This window comes from Pleurodeles waltl, chromosome 8 (assembly GCF_031143425.1).
Source record: "Pleurodeles waltl isolate 20211129_DDA chromosome 8, aPleWal1.hap1.20221129, whole genome shotgun sequence".
In the NCBI taxonomy this organism is placed as follows: domain Eukaryota; kingdom Metazoa; phylum Chordata; class Amphibia; order Caudata; family Salamandridae; genus Pleurodeles; species Pleurodeles waltl.
Window position 1 is genome coordinate 832188029 of NC_090447.1, and position 20764 is coordinate 832208792.

The 20764-nt window shown below is 44.1% G+C and overlaps 1 protein-coding gene across 5 annotated transcripts in view; it reads left to right on the forward strand.

Moving 5' to 3' along the window:
* The window catches only part of NAXD (NAD(P)HX dehydratase), a 359272-nt gene that overhangs the window by 217272 nt on the left and 121236 nt on the right, over positions 1–20764 (forward strand). For all 5 annotated transcript variants that reach the window (XM_069205114.1, XM_069205117.1, XM_069205115.1 and 2 more), the window contains one exon: positions 10638–10726. In XM_069205114.1, coding sequence (XP_069061215.1) covers positions 10638–10726 — 89 coding nt within the window. The remainder of the gene's footprint in view (positions 1–10637; positions 10727–20764) is intronic.

Consider the following 20764-nt stretch of genomic DNA (forward strand, 5'->3'; position numbering starts at 1 on the left):
GTCTGTAACTTTTTACATGGCTTCTTGTTTATGTGATAATGTACTGGGAAATTGTTGTACATGATGCTCTTTCCTAGTAACACATCTAATCTGTACAGTCTGTCCAAGGCTGAGCACATAGCACACAATGCCTGAACATGTTGATTTTTTGTATCGGAGACGCAGCTTGGCTGACTGTGTAGTAGATTCTGAATCCAACCTCTCCTATTCACTGGACCAATAGCCGCACCGTATCAGACTACCTTCCTGGCGTTCTGGTACATCATACCCAGGTATAGGGGTTGGGGGCAGGATTCCCAATAGATGTGGTAGAAAGTGCTTCCACTATGCTCTCAGCAGTGTAGGCAGTTACAGATAGGAGTTTACTTACACAATCACAGAACCATGGTTGAACTGCTTCCCTTTTTTTTTTTTTTTACCATCTTTGTAACACTGGTTACCATGTTCTGTCTCCTTTGCGTAATAATCGCAGCTCATGTTTTTTAGACAAGACTAAGACTATTGCAATAAATGTTCTAAAGACATTTTCACTTTTTTTTTCTTGTTCCTAATCTTGGATACTATGAGTGGCTACAAATGGGTAGATCCGTTTCCAAGAGTTCCTTGTGAATCTGAGTAATCATCTTTGAGGTTGTGAAACCCATCTGTTACTCTGGTGTTTAGGGGTTCAGGGGTCACTGTGAGCTAGCTAGGAATCATGTCAGTGTTCCCTGATGGTATGGATGGACTGAGTCCCATACCCTGACATCTATGTGGACCAAATACACAGTGCTACTTTGTTCTTATGAACTGTATAACAATATTACAAAACATTGCCTGAGGAAAGTACAAATACATGCATATTCCCAAAGCCTGAGCAACACCTATCCAGTGTGTATTTACAAGCTCGTAACTTACCTGATTTGCTGAACGTGGACCATAGCTTTTTTAGCTATCTTATTCACCAATGGGAGCGACCCTATTTTGGTGCCAGCCTGACCCTTCCTAAAGCCATGTTGGCTGGGGTAGAAGTAAGATTTCAAGATTTGAGTAATTAAATCCTGCTTGGACATTAGGCTCTCAAGAAAGGTATTCTTCCTTTCAGTTGCTCATTAAGGCATCCTGTCACTCATCGAATAATTGTCCAGTTTGTTAGGTGCAATATTTTTCCTGCCTTCTTCAGAACTTAGAAGAAGAGGCCTGGTGAATCCAATTTTCCCCTGTAAAGATTATATTTAGTACGGATTGAAAAAGTTAATTCATATACCCTTGGCATTTAAATACTGCATGGTTTTGTCTGGCTATATAACCAAGCCTTTTCAGACCCGTTGGCTCTTGTGACTTAGGTTTGTTCTGGGAGATACTACTTATTTGATGACTTTCAGCTCCATGAAGCAAGTAAACAAACCGTTTGGCTCTCTTGTTCTCTCGCCCTTACACTGGGTTCATTGTGGTTAACTTGCACGCAAGGTGCTTTCTTAAGTGTTCCCGAAGGTTTTTCAGACTTCACTGTTAGTGAGAAAATGCCATCTGGTAATTTTCTCTAGACCACCTTCTTCCCTGGACTGAAATCATCTTCATGACTGGGATGTAAGTTGAGCTTTGATTTTATGCTGTGTTATTTTTCACCATACCTCTTTCTGCATGCCTCTTTGTCACTTATGGTGTAACTGGTATAGTCAAGACTGCATTAGGAGCTACCATAGTGAGACAGTTTCCAGCATTACCCATTACACCTTTGGGTGGACACTACTAAGTCAAGATTTTGTTGGTTGTGTTTCATTGCCACACAATATGCCTGTTAAAGACATTGGTGCTTCCTAGGCTGTTCTGTATGGATTTTGAAGGCATTATTCCTTGAACACATCTGGTTACAGTTGTTTTTAAGTGAATGAGGAAATACCTAGAAATGTATTCTTGGGAGATCTGGTGTGCTTTTTGTTTTCCCTTTTTGCCTGCTTGAAAATCTGCTTCTCAAGTTATTTTGAGAGACTTAGACAAAGCAATAAGGACCTTAAGTATCACACCATTTCTCCATAGACACATAATGGTGAAAACCATTTGACAATGCATGCCCTAAGATCAGAATGTACTATTGTACTGTTCACAATTTGCGTCCTGAAACCTATTTCATGAACCAACCTACATTCTAACAGGTTGGTCACAAAATAAGGAATTGCACTGGGTAGCAGTACAGCTTAAACTAATTAATATTGCTTAGATTGGTGGTTAGTACCCCACATGTAGTACACATTGTACTGAAGATTCCACCTCCTTGGAATCCTCTTGGTTTAAACCTAAATGGGTACTTTTGTGAGTCTTAAGTTGACAGGAACCAAAGTAGGTGTCTATTTCACTGGGTTAAGACGATTTTAAACTCTGCAAAGATGTCATCTGCGTTTAATTGTACTGGTGGGAACCCTAAGGTTGCAGTGAGGTTAACATCTTTTTGGACCTTCCTTACAGTAAAAAAAAAAAAAAGCTACATCCTCTGTATCACCTGTCTTACGGAATGGGGGTGGCAGCAGCAAACGCTCTTTAGCAGTGGGTTAGTCATCTAATATGAATCTAAGGCCATTTTGAACACAGCATTTGACACAATGAGCACCAAGAATGTATACCTGGACTCATGCATTTGTCATGGATCCTACAATACTCCAGTTCAAAACTTCTTGGTGGTCTATCTAGTCAGTTTCCACTAGTCTGTGTTAGGAATTTGGTGGACTCCACTAGCTAAAGGATTGGAAGCACCCCAAGGCTTGTCCTATGTTTTCCATCAACCTGTGATACCCCCATGATGGGCTTTGGCTATTGAGAACATGAACAAGTAGATTTGTGGACTTTTACCAAGGCTACTTTTTAGGCATGAGAGTAAGTGTGACCCATCATTTTCACAGAATAATACTATAGTGAGATCACAACACCTTCGGGATTTGTCTTTTCTGGACCCTGGAGTGAGAAACTGTTTTAGGTCTACATGAGTTCCAGATTCCAGAGGACAGCTTGTTCAGCCACTTAACTTGTAATGCCTTCAGTTTCCAGTGTGGCCTCCTCGTCCCTGTCAGTAGAGGCCAGAGTTTTTGAAAGTTCAGGTGAGGTCTCATCAGCCACTAAGACGACATCAGAGCACAGATGCCTCTGAGGAAACTGATCAGATTGAACAATTTTAACCATTCATTGAGGGATGCACCAATGTCTATGCCCACCGTTTGTGCTGCAAATTTTAGCTGCCTTCCGCCACTGAGTCCATCCAGTACAGGTACCTCCAGTTCCCACTTTATCTTTGGCCCTCTTTGTCCATCTCACCTTTAGCTAGCCCTACCTCTTACATACTCCAACATAAACCCAGACAACCAAAAAGTGGATCCAACTCAGAAGACAATCTCCGAGACTACTTTTTGTAGTTTTCTTCATATGAATGTTTAGTCAGTTCTGAAAAAAGTGTACCTTTTTCTTCTGAAAGGAGTCAGTGGGTTGGTACAGGTGATGGCTTCCTGAAACAAACCTATGTGTCCTCTGCAGATTAATTTCCTAAACTTGACCACATAATTAATGGGTACTCCAGTTCTTTGCTTGGGATCTGTTTCCTTGCTCACAGGCCAAAATAGAAGACAGTTTGTAAAGCCAACACCCACAAATGTTGTGATACACTCTCAGAAGTTTCTGCTCTACCTCATAGAGAAAAAAAATGAAAAACCCAGGTTAGTGAAACTCCAGTTTGTTAAATTTCCAACATGCCATGTTAAACATCCTCTATAGTGAAAATGTTACAATTGAAAAGAAATATTGGATCTGTGAGGTCGTAAGCAAGTTCTAGATAGCTTATTAAAATATAACTGGTGAATTTTAGTGGCTTCTTGAGTTGAAATTCTTACCTTTCAGCTGGCATTTTCACCTAACTACAGCAGCACTTTAACCTTTGTTTTTTCAGTAAATTTGTATAGTTTATTTTTAACATAAAGTAAGTTTTCATTACCATAACCAACCCCTGCGGGATGCAAGCTGCCCCCACCCTGCTGTGCACAGCTTTTGCTTGGGTGAAGGGCTTAGCCTGCAAGAGGCCAATGCCCCACGGACACCCACTCCACATTTTGTTTGTAATTAGTTTTCCCTAGTCCCTTGGGAGTCCTCACCCTATTTTTTTTTTTAAGTATTCTTTATTTTGGGTCTTAGGTTTTTAAACATTTTTAGTACATAAGGACTGAGTCCCCTTGTCCTATAATGGCGGATACAACATTTCTTCTGATATTGAAGCCTCCCGATCTGAGAGATCCGTCCCGTTAGAGTGAAATGAGTCTACTCAACTAGTTACAACACTTCATTTTTTAAACTCCCACAGGCCTACAGAGGAATCAATAAACCTTATTTTTCTCCAAACCTGCTGTACTTATTACAACTAAACACAAAAGCACACTTTCTGGGCAGAGATCTAGCTTTCTGCCAAATTTGCCTTGATTCTTTTCAGCCATTTTTTTCTGTATCATTGTTTTATGATCTCCAAGAAGATTGCATTTTGAAACCCTCCCTTTTTCTTGCCCCCACTTCACACATCACCCTGAAACTTTCCAGGAAGGAGGTTAGTTGTATGAACTTTTTATTCTTAAATCGTGTTAAGATTCGTCAAACTCCGCCAAAGTGAGGAGCATAGCAAAAAATGATTTTGCGATAGAAAGTATTACAGAGCAGTTGTTCCTACTGCGTAGGTGTAGTTATGTCTGAGTATCTATAGTAACATTTTTGTTTTGCTGATGGCTTTGGTGCCACTTGTCAAATCTGCACAAAATGTTACAAAAAAGCTCATCAACCTCCGCTCCTTTCAGGAAAGTTGTGTGCTGGCCTGTCAAACAAGGGACAGGAAAAAGGAGATCCCAAAACATTGATTTGCTAAACAGGTGAACGGAATTATATCAAATTTGGCATAAAGTTTACTCAAAGTGTGTTTTGTGTGATTTGGTGTAAATCTGTACAGCCTTTTTCAAGTAATAAATAAGCACTCAGCTTTAAGCGTGAACTGTTTAAAAAGTTAGTTATACCTGAATGGTTGGTCCCGCAGGAGTTCTGTGGTGCCGTAAAAAAACATAAAATGCTGACCCTCTATTGGGATTTGGTGAACCATATTTGAGAGAGAACTGTTTTCTCTCATGATTTTCTCATATTGGAAGCTGTTCAAGTAGCTGAAATGACTTCACCTTTTTTAATTCACACTTTATTCCTCAGCCTTTTGGGGATAAACTCTGATATTCTGAGTAAAACATGCACTTCTAATAGTAGCCACAGCCTTTCATTTGATTCCCCAATGTTACTGCAGCTTCCCACATTGTTCCAATGTACAGTTAGAGTGAAAACATTCTGTATCGGAGAGAGACTTCTAGCCACATATTCCTTACCTTAGAATATTCCCCAGGCATCAGACTGGATCCGGAAACGTCTGACGAGCTGTGCCCCAGCGTGTTCTGGTAGGCGGCATTGTTTGGCTCCATGTGGTGTCATTGGCGTTGTCTGTACTGGAAATTACAGGCACCACCCCAGTGCACTGGCATCAGTTCTTCTGTTTCTGTGCCAGTCATCGCAGAGCCGGAGAGCGCTGTCCTTATTCTGAACGCCAAACTCCAAGCCACCACCTGTAGATGTTGGAGTGAAACACAGTGACAGAAGATACAGACGGTGAGTGTAAGGAAACGTGTGCTATTTTCATTATCCTCTTCAGAAGTGAAACCATTACTTTCTCAGCCAATAAAGGCAATCACTATCATCTTCATCTCCTACATATGAAATCTGTAGAAAAGTAAGCCATCAAGGGAACTAAAACAAAGGTATACGCCCACGTATTGATCAGTGCTTAATTTGTAAATATAAACGTGCCGGTGCCCAAAGCCCTCCTCCCAAACATGCGGCCGCTGAAATTAAATGTGCGAACACGGGAATACTGAGTGTAATCGTAAAGCCATCTCGGGCCTCTTTAATCCATCTACAGACACTCCCTGCCCCTTCAACTCACTCCATTTTGATGCGTTTTCGTTTTTCTCTTTCTCCGTCTCTCCCATATATATCTTTTGCTTGCAGTAAATGCTTGAGGCAGAAAAATAAGCTCCGGACCTCAAAAATAAGTCTGGTGCTCTGCACCGGAAGCAACAAGCACAAATTAAGCACTGGTATTGATCCACTGACTCATAAGACCCTCTATCGTAAATGAATCCTGTAAAGGAGAGAAGAGGCTGCAAAGTCAGGTACTGTGCTGATTTGGAAAAAGTCTATCTGCTGCTAGCCATTTCTTCCATAAATACATCAAATTTTTTTTTTGGCCAAACAGGACTCCGTGATGTGTGATGAAAATCTTCAGAAGAATCTGATGCTGTGTTGTACTTCCCTTGATGCTGCTATGTTGTCCTTCACTTGAATATGAATTGTTCAGAGAGACGTTTTGCCCATTAGAAGAGTTCTCAACCAAACTGTTTTGGGAAAATGACTTGGAAAACTACAGTTGATTCTGGTGAAACATTGCCACTGAGTTGTCAGTTTCTAGAACCCAAGTTGATCACAATCTGTCTTGAAGGTTTGTAGAGCTTTCGATTCTATCAACCTCTACTTCGAAAGAGTGACGAGGTTCTTGAGAAAATTATTGACCCTGTATAATACATTTCAGAACTGCTACCAGTGATGTTTTTTTTTTTTTTTTTTTTTTTTGCAGCAGTAGTTTATATCATAACTAGAGAAGGAAAGCAAAGACAAATTTCCATTTCTAGATTCCCCACATTAAAACCTGCACTGAATTCACTATCTGAGAACTTGAAAGCAAGACTGCGAGATACGAGACCAATCTTGTAACACATTGATCGAGGGGAATCATATCCATTCTCACCCAAGGTGTCATAAAAGGCTGAGAAAAAGATTGTATCAAAAATAGTAAGAAAACTTACCACATCCGTTCAAACGCGGAGCCAGTCCACGGTAGGTATAGAATCCTGCACACCAAAGACATAGCCTCCTAGCAAACTTTTAGGCTCCCCTTTATTGACAGATAAGCCATAGCTTTATGTGTCTAGACCAAAGTGTCAAAGTACTTCAGACTCTGAGAATGTTGTAGAACAGATAACTGTCTGACTCTTTATCTGAACTCTCAACTTTTACAACATCAGAGCAGTCAATTCTATGTAACTCTCAAAAACAGATCTTGTAATCGATCTCATAAAATATAATCCAAACCGGGGCATTACTGAAAATTCTCATCAAGACAAATTATCATAATTAGTGCCTTACTGTTGTGAATACTTAAGGGCTGCCCCAATTCTGAACAGCAATTTTAAACTGGGAGTGCATTTCTTATACTGCCAACCCAAGTACCACTGACACTCTCTTACGACAAAGATATGTAGAAAAGTACCCCAACTGTCCAGATTTGTCAGATAGTCCTCCCATAGTGTAGCATGAGTTAAAGAAGAAGAGCATGATTTAGAGGACGACAGCACAGCTAATGTCATTTCTGTGATTTTCAATATTTTTTTCGAGATTGACGACAATGACGTTAACTGACTCAGCTCATGATCTAGCTGGTAGAGCCAAAACAAATCCTCATTTGGATTTGGCCCGGCTCTTCCCATGAGTACTCCGGCTCGCCCGCATCTATTCTGTTGTACCTAGTTGAGATCAATCTGAGGCCAGTGTAATAGAACCAGCTGCACTGAGTTAAAGCCTGCCCTTTTTAACACTGCCATAAGAAGTCCATTTTTTGTAACCTTCTCTCTTCATCAAATTCTAGCCGTTTCAAATTTTTCTGATCAGATGTGTTTAATGCTGAAACAACAGCCCTTAAAAATATGAACCGTATGAACCGTCCGTTTTCAAACAGCGGGTGCCAGTGATTGCTTTTAGGATTTAGACTAAAATGAATTTTGTAATAAAAATCTACAGGAGAAGTACTTCTAACATTATGTTATTTGAAAAGCTCATGTGACACTTACCCTCACAACTGGTGCGGTCTGCATGAGGGGGGTTCTGGGAGGCGGAAGAGTCCCAGAGTACAATGTCCTTAGCATGGAGCATACCTGTCCCTTCTCGCACCTTAAGCTTCTTACCAATTTCCCAGATTTACAGATGGCCTCTGAACTAGTGAAAATAAGTATCCTTTCCTGTTCGTGCTGCGTGTAGTATTTTGCAGTATCAAAATAAAGTTGAATCCATTGAATAACTATGGTAATATCCTTTATTATCGACCCCTACAGCACCTCCTATACCAGACAGAGTAGAACCAGCCAGAATGAATCCAACATTCCAACTACATAACATAAATACCAAGAACATGTAACCTAAAAACTGGATTTGATAATACATTCCACTCAAAGCCCTCTTACTTCTAAAGATATATCTACATTTTGCTAAATATTACATTTCACCCTAATAAGCTTCCATGCTAACAAATCACATACAAACACATCCAATGTTTGTGGTTTCTTCACAATTCTCCCACTAAAAATGTTCACCTCATTTGGAACACTGGAACCATTGCTGCTCCTTGTGATTCTTTGAGCATCTCCAGGAGAATTATGCTCTTGAACATAATCCAAATTATAGTTTGAATTATAACATTTTCCACTGTGAACATGGTATCCAATACTGTCATAGTCGGCGGCATCCTGCACTTCTGGGATCAATCTCTTTTGATCCAACCACCAATAATTACTAGCAACAGTATCTTTTGCTTTACTGCTACTAACCAGTACCTCCACTTGCTAGCACAAGACGCTTTATATGCCAGACTTCACCATTTCCAAAACAGCAGTGTTATTTTTCACCTTCACCACTTTTTTTTGGTTCACTAAATTTACTTTTTCCTTTAGGTATTTTCTTGCTTTTTACATGTAGCCATTGACCAGCACACAATTTCACTTGTTTAGTACCATGTTTGGGACTTAATAATGCACCTCCTCACTTCATTGACATCACATTCCACCATTCCACTCCTCCTCATCCAACCTGCCTCTCATCAATGAAAGTGTGCTTTTGTCTACTGACCCATGACTAGTTTTTCTGTATGCCTACACCACTTTTTCCCACCCTCCCACAACACATTGCTCTTATTGGAGAGTTGTAAAATGCCTTTGATACTTCTGTTGATCCTTTCGACTGCACCATCCCCACAAAGATGATAAAGAGCTGCAAGTTTTTGCTTAACTCTGGAAACTTTTAAAAACTCATTAATTTCTGCTGATTTTAAATTGTACACTATTATCAGTGAGAATAGTTACAGGAAATTCTTCCCTGTAAAACACCTCATCCATAAACGTAATCAGATTTTTTGTATTCACTTTACCCATGGCACACACTGCAAACAACCTTGTAAACATATCCACCAAAACTATAATGCTCTTTACAGTTTCGCCCTGCCAATTTATAGGTTTCGTGATATCCAAAGCTACCTCCTCCCAGGGCAGCCTCGGACCCCCCAAAGAACTTACTGAAGGATTCAAGGTTTTCTGCGTTTTGTCAGCCACTTCACATTTTACACATGCTTTGACAAATCTTTCCACTTTTATATCAATTCTTGGCTATCAATAGATGTCTTTCAATCTTTGCTCGGTTCGTTTGATGTCTTACATGACATGGGTCAGAATATTTTTTGTGTAAATCTTTAGGTGTAATAACTTTCTATCCTCATAAAATGAGTCACTGAAACTCAGTTCATCCCTGACTTCCCAAAATCCTCTCAGTTCATCTTTAAGATTATTTTTGGTTACTCCAACTATTTACAGCTTTCTATTTCACCTCTCAAAACTACATCCTTGCTTTCTGCCCCCAACCATTTCTTTCTATCAAAGCTGTCTTGAATGACATTTACTTGAGAAATACTGGCGACTGAGTATTAATTCCATATACCCCTGTCTATTTCTGTTAGGGGTAACATCATTCTATTAAAGAAATCTGCTGTGACATTCCTAGCATTCCAGAACATACTGGATGGCATACCTAAAATCGTATAATCACATGAATAATCTAGCTATTTTAGCAGTTACCCTAAATAATCCATCTGTCATCACGAAAATTATGTAATATTCCCCAGTATCAAAGTAATTTTGAATCCATTTACTGTGATAATATTCTTTATTACTACCCCCCCAGCCCCTCCTGTAGCAAGCAGTACAACCATCCAGAATGAATCCAACATTCCAACTACATAACATAAATGCCTAGAACGATAATAGATTCCACACAAAACCCATTTACCTCAGAGGCTATGTACGGTATGCTAAATACTACACAGCACTGCTGTTTGTTGAAGCTCTCTCCTAGCCCCCACCCCAAGTTCATAGCAAATGTTTTTTACAACTGTCTCAAACGAAAAGAATTAAAAGCAAAAGTATTCTTTGATTGTTCCTATATTTAATGTATGGCAAGTTTAAAGGGTTAGACTTTCATTTTCATAAGTTGATAGCTGTTTAAAAATCCGTTCTTTTACAATCGAGTTGATTTTAAACTATTAGGCATTTTCATAATGAGAATACATTTGCGCTGTAAAATCTCATTTTCCAGGGGAAAAGTCATTATTGCACTAAAACAGTATAAGGATGAATGACTATACACTCTGGCCCCTATTAACACCTCTAAAGCAATTAGACATTTCCATTGTTACCTTTTAATGGATTGTGTGTGTTTTCTTTCCATAGGGAGCAGATTTGTCCCACGTATTTTGTACCAAAGATGCTGCAACAGTAATAAAGTCATACAGTCCAGAACTTATTGTTCATCCAGTTCTGTAAGTTTTTTAATCCCTTTCTTCTGAAATGCTAAATCTCGGCCATTGCTTAAATGAACCAATTATAACCAGAGTACAAACTGGGAAGTATATCCTCCTTGAAAGTGAATATTTGGTTGCCCGAATCACACTCCACCTTGCTGCAGTTCTGGCCTTTCTTTCGCATGTACTCTGCTTGAACGAACTCAACGTGGGTTTTATTAGTGGCTGGGAATAGTAAGGATGCATAATAGAAGCCAGTTATCCTCGGCTGCGAATTTCTGTTACCTTCCTTTCATTGATGTCAACTGATTCGCTACAAGATTCCCTTTCAAAAGTATGTTGAATTGCTAGATTTCTGTGTGGGCTAGTGTTCCTACACCAGAAGCAGGTGACCTGTAAAAATATAGCACAGTTGTGTTAGAAAAATACCCTTGACATGGCTGTAGTTTAAACTTTACACCCAAAATTGTGAAGTGCCAGTTTCAAAAACAAAACAGCGAGAGTGCATGAATGTGCTCTTTACAGTGGTTTCAGCAAAAAATGTGAGGAACAGTGTTTTCACTTGACATGCTGCTGTTTTCAGGGTGTTGAAAGTTTCAAAACGTTGTCTAATCAAATGAAGTCACACATTGCTGGATTCTATAGGTGCTTGGGTGCTACCGAAGAACATCTATAGTCGGTTAACCTCCAAAATAAGCATTTCCCGCTATTGCACTTAAGGTGGCTGCTGCTTTGCCTTTTTCTTTTCATGTGAGGTTTGTGAACCCACTCATCTGAAGTATCTTCTTTATTAGAAGCAGGGTGGAAATATAGCAGTGCTGCCACTGTTGGATCTTCATAATTTTTACAGGTGTAAATGTGGCGGAATACCTTTTTGCAATATTGTGCAAAGCATGACTTAAGAAAAGATGTTGCATTTTATGCGGGTGGCAGTGTGTTTGAGCCTTTAGGATTACTACATTTCAAAATTGCTCTTGCAAGAGTTGCCATGGTGCTGGGCTGTCCTGGACAAGAAACTGTAGATGCATCACTCGTAAAATCTGAATGTGATCTGTTAAGCCCTCTGTATGGCTGTAGATTTTTCCTATATTGTGAGCAACGTCAACCCGCATTATTTTGCAGGGGTGAATTTCTGAGTTGTAAATGATAACTTATAAATAAATGACAAGCACCCCAAAATGATGAAATAATGTATTATATACCGCAAAGAAAGGCAAGCAGGAAGGTTAATGCAAGCAGAACATGGACTGAACCCGAAGAGGAAAAGCAGATGTATTAGGTCGTCCCTGAGAGCCCTTACAAATGCCTAACTCCAGTCTTGCCTACCTCAGATAAACAAACAATATGGTTTGTGCCCATATCCGAATGACTGTCTCCTCCCAGGGTGTGAGGCAGGACGAGAGACAGACATCTGCAGTTGTGGTCAAGCTGTTTTCTGAATTTGGCAAGTTGATGAATTACTCAAAGTTCTTCATGTTGCTGACTATAAAGTTGGTCTAGCTGTAACTGTGAGGTTAGTGTATAAATCATAGCGGTTCAATACTTTAGTCCATTCTGTGTAAAAAGTGGCATAGCTGTCACTGCAGTATTCAGCTTGATGACAACATGTTGCATCTACTTTCCCCATCAGTGTAATCTCCACCTTCTGGATGCTTTAAAGAACCTCATGTGTCTATATCAGGGCTTGGCTCCCTATTGAGATTAATTGAAGTTGATTTCTGAACATAGAAGTATCTGCTTGGAGTTTTTAGGAATCTTTGTAGAAGACTTCCTATATAGCAATCAGATTATTCCCTCATATATTAATAATGGTACAATCTTTGTTTTGTGGTCTTCATATTAAACACAGTGAGTATATCGTCTACACTGTTCATTGATCCTCTTTAAGGCACCTCACATTGCTAGTGCACACTGCATGTATTCAGTGGCGTAGCGTGGGTTGTCAGCACCCGGGGCAAGGCAAGTAATTTGCGCCCCCTAACCCGTGGATTTTAGCACTCGCGAGTGCGAGCGTGCACCCCCCCCCCCCCCCCAGATGTTGCGCACGGTGCGGCCGGCCCCCCCTGCACCCTCCACGCTACGCCACTGCATGTATTTTATCGTATTCAGATTCCCATCTGGTGCACCCACATTTCTAGATATTTTTTTACTTACCTCAGTTTATTTTTCCTGGTATTCCATGTGTACTGAACGGGTGTTTTACCAGGCATACACAGGCTCTTGACTCAAAGTACACACAGTTACAAAAATAAGACGGTTCTCCAGCCAAATACTTGCCTTTATCAAAAGTGGAGCATTTTAATATAATCACACAAAGCATAGAATTGACACACTAAATAACACCCGCAGCCTCTTAAGGTTGGCATGCTGTTGCTGTCCCAGGCCGAATCTCAAGCCCACCCGTCCCATCAAATGTGATTGGTTATTCTTCATTCAGTACTGAATGCAACTCCCTGATGTGGCGCATGCTCGTCCCCTCGTAACAAAGTCTGTGTCTTGCCTTAAGATGTAATGCTAGCCGTGTTTAGGTGCTAAGTTTGTGAAAGTCCCTGGGAAACTCAACAGCCTGGAACACTCTTACCCAATCTGGTGGCAGCCAGAAATCCCGGGAGCACCAAGGCACTCCGTTACAAGCTCTGGTTTCCAGATGCGGAAGAACTGCAAACCTCTGGCATTCTTTCCCCGTTGATGTCTCAGCCTCCTCAGCCCTCGGATGACCGGTGCCAGACACATTTGGCTGGGTCATGAGCAATCAGTAAGTATTCCTACAGGCTTCCTCAGCAAGACAAACCAGTCCAGTGACCCTGAGTCACAGTAACCCCCTGTCTTGGTCATATGAGCGGATCATGACCTCAGCTTGCACAGAGGTACCAGCCTTGTCTCCATGGTTGGCCCCCTTCCTGGTGACATGGCGGTTGCTGACTTTGGCGCGCAGATTGGCTTCAACCCGCTTTTTACAGAGGCCCCCTTTCTGATGGATACAACTACCTGTGGATTCCTCACCTCATGAATACTCCCATGGCACCAGCATTCGACGGAAATCTTCTTACTAGTCTCTGCACGTCGACGAGGACGTCACTGTCGCCCACGCGACGCCGTCTGACGTCATACAGGCAATAAGAGGTCCTCGACGACGTGCGGACGTCAGTTCCCTTTTTTCCGTGCATTCGAAACGGTTATCTTCGAGGGAGCAACTGTTACTCTTGCGGTTACAGTGTATATCTTGCTGCGTAGTCTTTCGCTGTGGAAATAATGTCGCAGAGAAAGTCTGGATTTAAGCCTTGTCGTGAGTGTGGAGGCAAGATGTCGGTGACGGATCCTCATTCCGATTGCCTTTGGTGTTTGAGCTCCGACCACGACGTCTCGACTTGTGATTCATGTCAGCACATGAATCCAAAGGCTCTTAAAGAACGTGAGGCGAAGCTGTTTATGGCCAAGTCAAAGGAGAAGCATCACAAGAAGTCTTCTCCAAGACATCGGCGTCATCGAGACTCCCAGCGCCGTAGAGAATCTCGGCGTCATTCAAGGGAGGCTCGTTCCAGGTCTCCGGATCGGCGCCGAAGAACATGGGAGGTCAGCCCCACGGTTACGCCGCATCCTTCGACGCCGTTGCCTTCTCCGGCGTCTCCAACTTCACCTGGACAGGCGTCGGTGATTGAGGTATTGGAGCCTCAAGTGTTTTCTCCGGCGCAGACGCCGAGGCCGGCGTCGGGGTCGCCTCCGAGACAGGCACCCCAGTATCCGGCTTTTCCCACCCCTGGAGCCGATAGTTCCGCATTCTTGAATGCGATGTATGCCATCTTCCAACAGATGGCTCCAGGGGGTGCTCCGGCTGGGCCTTTGGCCTTTTCTTTGGGTGATCCTGCGCCTCTTCGGCCGGCACCCTTTATGCCCTTTCTCCCGTTTGGGAACGTGGGCTCGGCGCCAGTGTCGGCGCCGGTGGCCGCTCCGGTGGCTTCGGAAGGATTGGCCCCAGGGATTTCCATCCCGTCGACGTCGAGATTTCGGCCTGTGACTCCGGTGGGTCCATCCGTTTCAACTGCTCTTCAGTCGGCGCCGAAGTTACCTGTGGCGCCGGATGCGGCGTCGGTGGCTTCGGAAGATCGGCGCCGATCTCCGACTTCGGCGGAGGCATTGTCGACTCCGCGGATTGAGCAACGACTGCATTCAAGGAGACGTGCTCTCCGGGTACTAGAAGAGCAGGAGTACCAACGAGCCCTAGAGGAAGGAGAGCTAGAGGACTCGGGTGATGGGCTGCGTGGACTGAAGTCGGCCAGTGGGCTGGACACTTCCCCTGAGTGGGACCTTTCGTCCCCGGGGGAATATACTGAGGAGGCTGCTTCCTTTCATGCAGTGGTACGGAAGGCAGCTAGTTTTTTGGACCTGCCTTTGCCGGTGGTGGAGGCGAAACAAAACCTTTTGACAGAGGTCTTACATCCGGCCTCAGCCGCGGCGGAGCCTCTGTTACCTTTTAATGACGCTCTGCTGGATCCGGTTTTAGAGGTGTGGAAGAGGCCGGCATCTTCCCCAGCAGTTCACAGAGCCGCGGCCAGGAGGTATCGGGCGGCTCCAACTGACCCTGGTTTTCGGTCCAGGCACCCTACGCCGGACAACTTGGTGGTGCAGGCCTCCTGTTCGTCCAAGTCAGCGCCTGGTTCTTTTCCGACGGTGCCTGGGGACAGAGATTCAAAGAAGCTAGAGGCGCAGTCGAAGAAGATTTTTTCGTCCTGCAGTCTGGCGTTAAAAGCCACCAATGCAACCTGTATCCTGGGGAGGTATATTCATGCTCTGATGGATGACATCTCCTCTTCGTTTACAGAGCTTCCCCAGGGTCTTTTGGATCTTGTCTCAAATGCCCAGGCTGCTGCGACCCAAATTATCCAGACGGGACTGGATACCACCGACTCGGTAGCCAGAGCAATGGGCACAACTGTGGTGGCAAGGAGACAGGCCTGGCTCCGTAACTCGGGCTTTTCGGCTGATGTACAGTCCACATTGTTGGATCTCCCGTTTGATGGGGACAAACTGTTTGGGGCTAAGGCTGATTCGGCCTTGGAACGTTTTAAGGAAAGCAGGGCCACGGCTAAGTCGTTAGGGCTCCAAGCTCCTTCTTCCACGGCCTCTTCCAGATTTTTCAGGAGGTTTCGTGGATTTGGGCGTGGCTCTTCCTCCTCTTCCTTTCGGGGAAGATATCAGCAACCTGCCTCTTCCCATCCCTATAGATCTTTTAGGGGGAGAGGTAGGGTCCGCACCAGAGGAGCCTCTCAGCAGCACTCTGCCTCTTCCTCATCCTCTGGCGGGGTGCAGCAGGGGAAGCAGCCTTAGGCTTCCACCATTTCCAACTCACGCCTCTCCTGTAGGGGGAAGATTACAGCATTTTCTCACCAAATGGGAGACTGTTACGTCGGACAATTGGGTTCTCAGTGTTGTGGGAAAAGGCTACACCCTTCCTTTTCGGGAGTTTCCGCCCCTCATCCCGCCCCGCCCTTCGTATTGTTCACAAGAACACCTCCTGTTGATAGAACAGGAGGTAGAAGTCCTCCTTTTAAAGGGCGCGGTGGAGTTGGTCCCGGAGCAGGAAAGGGGTCAAGGAGTTTACTCAAGGTATTTCCTGATTCCCAAGAAGGATGGTCGTTTGAGACCAATTCTGGACCTGAGGATCTTGAATTGGTTCCTCAAGCAGGAAAAGTTCAAGATGCTGACCCTAGCACAGGTGCTTTTGGCGTTGAACATGGAAGACTGGATGGTGTCTGTCGACTTGCAGGATGCTTACTTTCATATCCCGATACTCAAGTCACACAGGAAGTATCTCCGGTTTGTGGTGGGATCGCAACACTATCAGTTTGCGGTCCTTCCGTTTGGTCTTACTTCAGCACCTCGAGTCTTCACGAAGGTGATGTCGGTGGTTGCGGCAGAGCTCAGAAGGAAGGGGATAGCAGTATTCCCTTACTTGGACGACTGGTTGATCAAAGCCAAGTCCCCGGAGCTTGTGTTGCGTCATCTGCAGTCAACAACCCAGTTGTTGTTCGACCTGGGTTTTTCGGTGAACGAGCCCAAATCTCACCTAGAGCCCTCTCAGCGCCTCCTGTTCATAGGGGCAGTACTGGATACAACATTGGGTCGGGCCTTTCCTCCGCCTCAGCGGATTCAAGATATTCAGGATTTGGTTCCAATGTTTCGAAATGGAGCGGTAGTTCCAGTCCTCAAGGTCCTTCGTCTGCTCGGTCTTTTTGCCTCCTGCATTCTGTTGGTCACGCATGCTCGCTGGCACATGAGGGCTCTTCAGTGGTGCCTCCGAAGGCAGTGGTCTCAACACAGAGGGGATCTAGAGGGTACTGTCAAGATCTCCAGAGATGCTGCTGTGGATTTGAAGTGGTGGATTGTAAGCAACAATCTTTCGCAAGGAAAGCCGTTCCAGCAGTCGCCACCAGTGGCCACAGTCATAACGGATGCTTCCACTCTAGGGTGGGGAGCTCATCTGGGGGATCTGGAGATCAAAGGTCTTTGGTCTCCAGAGGAACAGATTTTTCACATCAATCTGTTAGAATTACGGGCTGTACGTCTGGCTCTCAAGGCCTTCCTCCCTTCCCTTCGTGGTCAGTCGGTACAGGTCCTAACGGACAATACTACCACGATGTGGTACATAAACAAGCAGGGAGGAGTGGGGTCGTACCTTCTCTGCAGAGAAGCTCTTCGACTATGGTCCTGGGCAAAGGACCATCGGATTTGCTTGATAGCAAACCATCTGGCCGGAGTTTTGAACGTGCGTGCGGACAGTCTCAGTCGCCACTTCTCGGCAGACCACGAGTGGCGTCTCCATCCAGATCAAGTCCGTTTAATCTTCCAGAGGTGGGGGTTTCCTCGGGTAGATCTGTTCGCCACTCGAGAGAATGCGCATTGTCCGTTGTTCTGCAGCCTTCAGTATCCGACGCAGGAAGCGTTGGGGGACGCGTTTCAAATGACCTGGTGCGGCCAGTTGCTTTACGCGTTTCCTCCCATACCCTTGATTCCTCGAGTATTGAGGAAGATTCGCCAAGACCGGGCTCTAGTAATCTTAATAGCTCCGGATTGGCCAAGGAGGGTGTGGTACTCCGACCTTCTCCAACTCTCAATGTGCCCGCCGCTCCGTCTCCCTTTCAGGGCAGACCTCCTCTCGCAGTCGCAGGGGCAGGTTCTACACCCCAACCTCCAGAGTCTGCACCTACATGCCTGGAGATTGAACGGGGCAACCTGAGTTCCTTCTCTCTCCCGCCTGAGGTAGTGGATGTTATATTAGCGGCCATGCGACACTCCACTAAATCTATCTACGCTAATAGGTGGTCTAAATTTGTTGCGTGGTGTGGAGAGAGGCAGATTGATCCTTTGCATGCTCATCTATCGGACGTTTTGTCTTTTGCTCTATCTCTGGCGCAGAAAGGTTGTGCAGTGGCTACCATTAAAGGTTATTTATCGGCCTTGTCAGCCTTCTTATGTCTTCCAGACCAACCATCTTTATTTAAATCCCCTATTGTTATCAGATTCTTGAAAGGTCTTCTAAATCAATATCCTCCAAAGCCATTCGTTATGCCACAATGGGATTTGTCCTTAGTCCTGACTTTCCTTATGGGGTCCCCTTTTGAACCTATGCATTCTTGCCCCTTGAGGTATTTGGTTTTAAAAACAGTCTTCCTGATAGCTATAACATCAGCAAGGAGAGTGAGTGAGTTGCAGGCCTTATCAGTAAAACCCCCTTATACAACTTTTTATGGGGATAAGGTGGTGTTGAGGACCAAGGCTGCTTTCCTCCCGAAGGTTGTTTCACCCTTCCATTTGGCTCAGGCAATTACTTTGTCCACGTTCTATCCTCCGCCTCATCCTTCCAAAGAGGAAGAAAGACTGCACCGTCTGGACCCAAAGAGAGCGTTGAGCTTCTTTATCGATAGAACAAAGGATTTCAGGCTGGAGGATCAGCTGTTTATTGGATACGTGGGCAAGAGGAGAGGAAAGGCAGTCCACAAGAGAACACTATCCAGGTGGGTTGTTCTTTGCATTAAAATATGTTACTCTTTGGCAAAGAAGGATCCTCCTGAGGGCATTAGAGCTCATTCCACCAGAGCTAAGTCGGCCACTTCGGCCTTGGCCAGAGGTGTTCCTGTGGTCGACATCTGCAAGGCCGCAACTTGGTCGTCCCTTCACACTTTTGCAAAACATTACTGTTTGGATTCTGAGGTTAGAAGGGACGGCCATTTTGCACGGTCAGTGCTGCAGGATTTCTTGGTTTGACCATTTAGGCACCCACCGCCGGGCGTGGTACTGCTTTGGGACTCTATTCATGAGGTGAGGAATCCACAGGTAGTTGTATCCATCAGAAGAACGAGTTACTTACCTTCGGTAACGACTTTTCTGGTGGATACATTAGCTACCTGTGGATTCCTCACGGTCCCACCCGCCTCCCCGTTGCCTTTCTGGTCTTACCAAGTAATCCTTGAGTGCGCTCCTCTTGGTCTTTGAGGGTGCAATAGATGTATATATAATATATTTATATATATATATGTATATATGTATATATCTTTGTGTATATACTTGGTGTGTGTATATATTTTAAAAGAGAGAGTTTTATATATATATATATGTACATAAAAAGATTTACAGTTATTCATACAATGTGGTGTATTTTTACAATATAATGGATGTTGCCTTGCTCTTTCATTGCATTGCCTGGTTGTTCTCATGCACGTAAAAAATGATTGGTACTGACGTCCGCACGTCGTCGAGGACCTCTTATTGCCTGTATGACGTCAGACGGCGTCGCGTGGGCGACAGTGACGTCCTCGTCGACGTGCAGAGACTAGTAAGAAGATTTCCGTCGAATGCTGGCGCCATGGGAGTATTCATGAGGTGAGGAATCCACAGGTAGCTAATGTATCCACCAGAAAAGTCGTTACCGAAGGTAAGTAACTCGTTCTTCTGGTCCATTTAAATATTCTCCATAAAGGTTCAAAGGCCGAATCCTTCCTCTCTGTCAAGATTCCTTGGGCCACAGTGGCAACCTTATCAGTCACACTATCTCCCCTACAATGAGCACAGTCGTCCCCACTGACCAGTAACTCTTCCTGTGGTCAATTAGAGACCTTTGATTTGCAGAAAGAAAGGTTTTCTCCCCTTCCTTCTGTGTGTGCTTCCACTCCAGTCCTCAGAAATGTCACCAATACACATCTCCGATCAGGATCCTGCAGTCCTCAACCCTCTAAGGTTCTCAACACCCTGTGTTTCGTAAATGGAACCCACAGGCTTTCATGTTATGTACCATAGCATACACACAAGCAAGTGTTACATGCTGTTGGGCACCACACGCAATCCATGCAGTCCAAGGGTGAGTTAAGTACACAGACACAGACATTTTCATGAGTGGACCAGTAGGCATCACACCCATGATATGGGTAAAAAGGCCTGTTCACTCTACTGATCACTTTGAAACAGAAGACAGGTATGCTGTTAACACTGTCCTTGCATCACTTAACTCTTGGTAAGGGAAATAGCCATCTCCAATCACAAGGGTAGAGCCTGGTGCCCCACACCCCGCCACGGTCCAATAAAAGACAAGACAGGCTTAGATAATTACTCACATGCATGATTTGTTTCAGCCAATAACCAAAGCCTTGCAGAGTATTTTATTGTCAACATTCAACATCAACAACGTCCTGAAGGCTGCTACATCGTGGGTAGCTGTTCCGGGTTTAAGTAGAGGGATCACCAGTGCTTCTCTTGATGATAAAGGTAGATACCTTCCCTCTTTTGCCACGCAATATGCCTTTGTGAGCCGCGGAGCTAAATGTTCAATATAGACAGCATAAAACTCCATTGCTGAGTCTTTGGATTCTGGGACCGTTGCCTTGGCCATTTCCATAACTGCTGCTTTAACTTCCTCTACCCTCACTTTGCTGCCTAAAGTCTCTGCCTCTTCTGCTGTGAGTTGAAGCAGGGGTAGGGCTCTCTGAAAGTCTTGTATGTCATTTGCCCTAACTTGGTAGTTATCAGTGTATAGGGCAGTATGAATAATAGCAAAAGGACTGATTA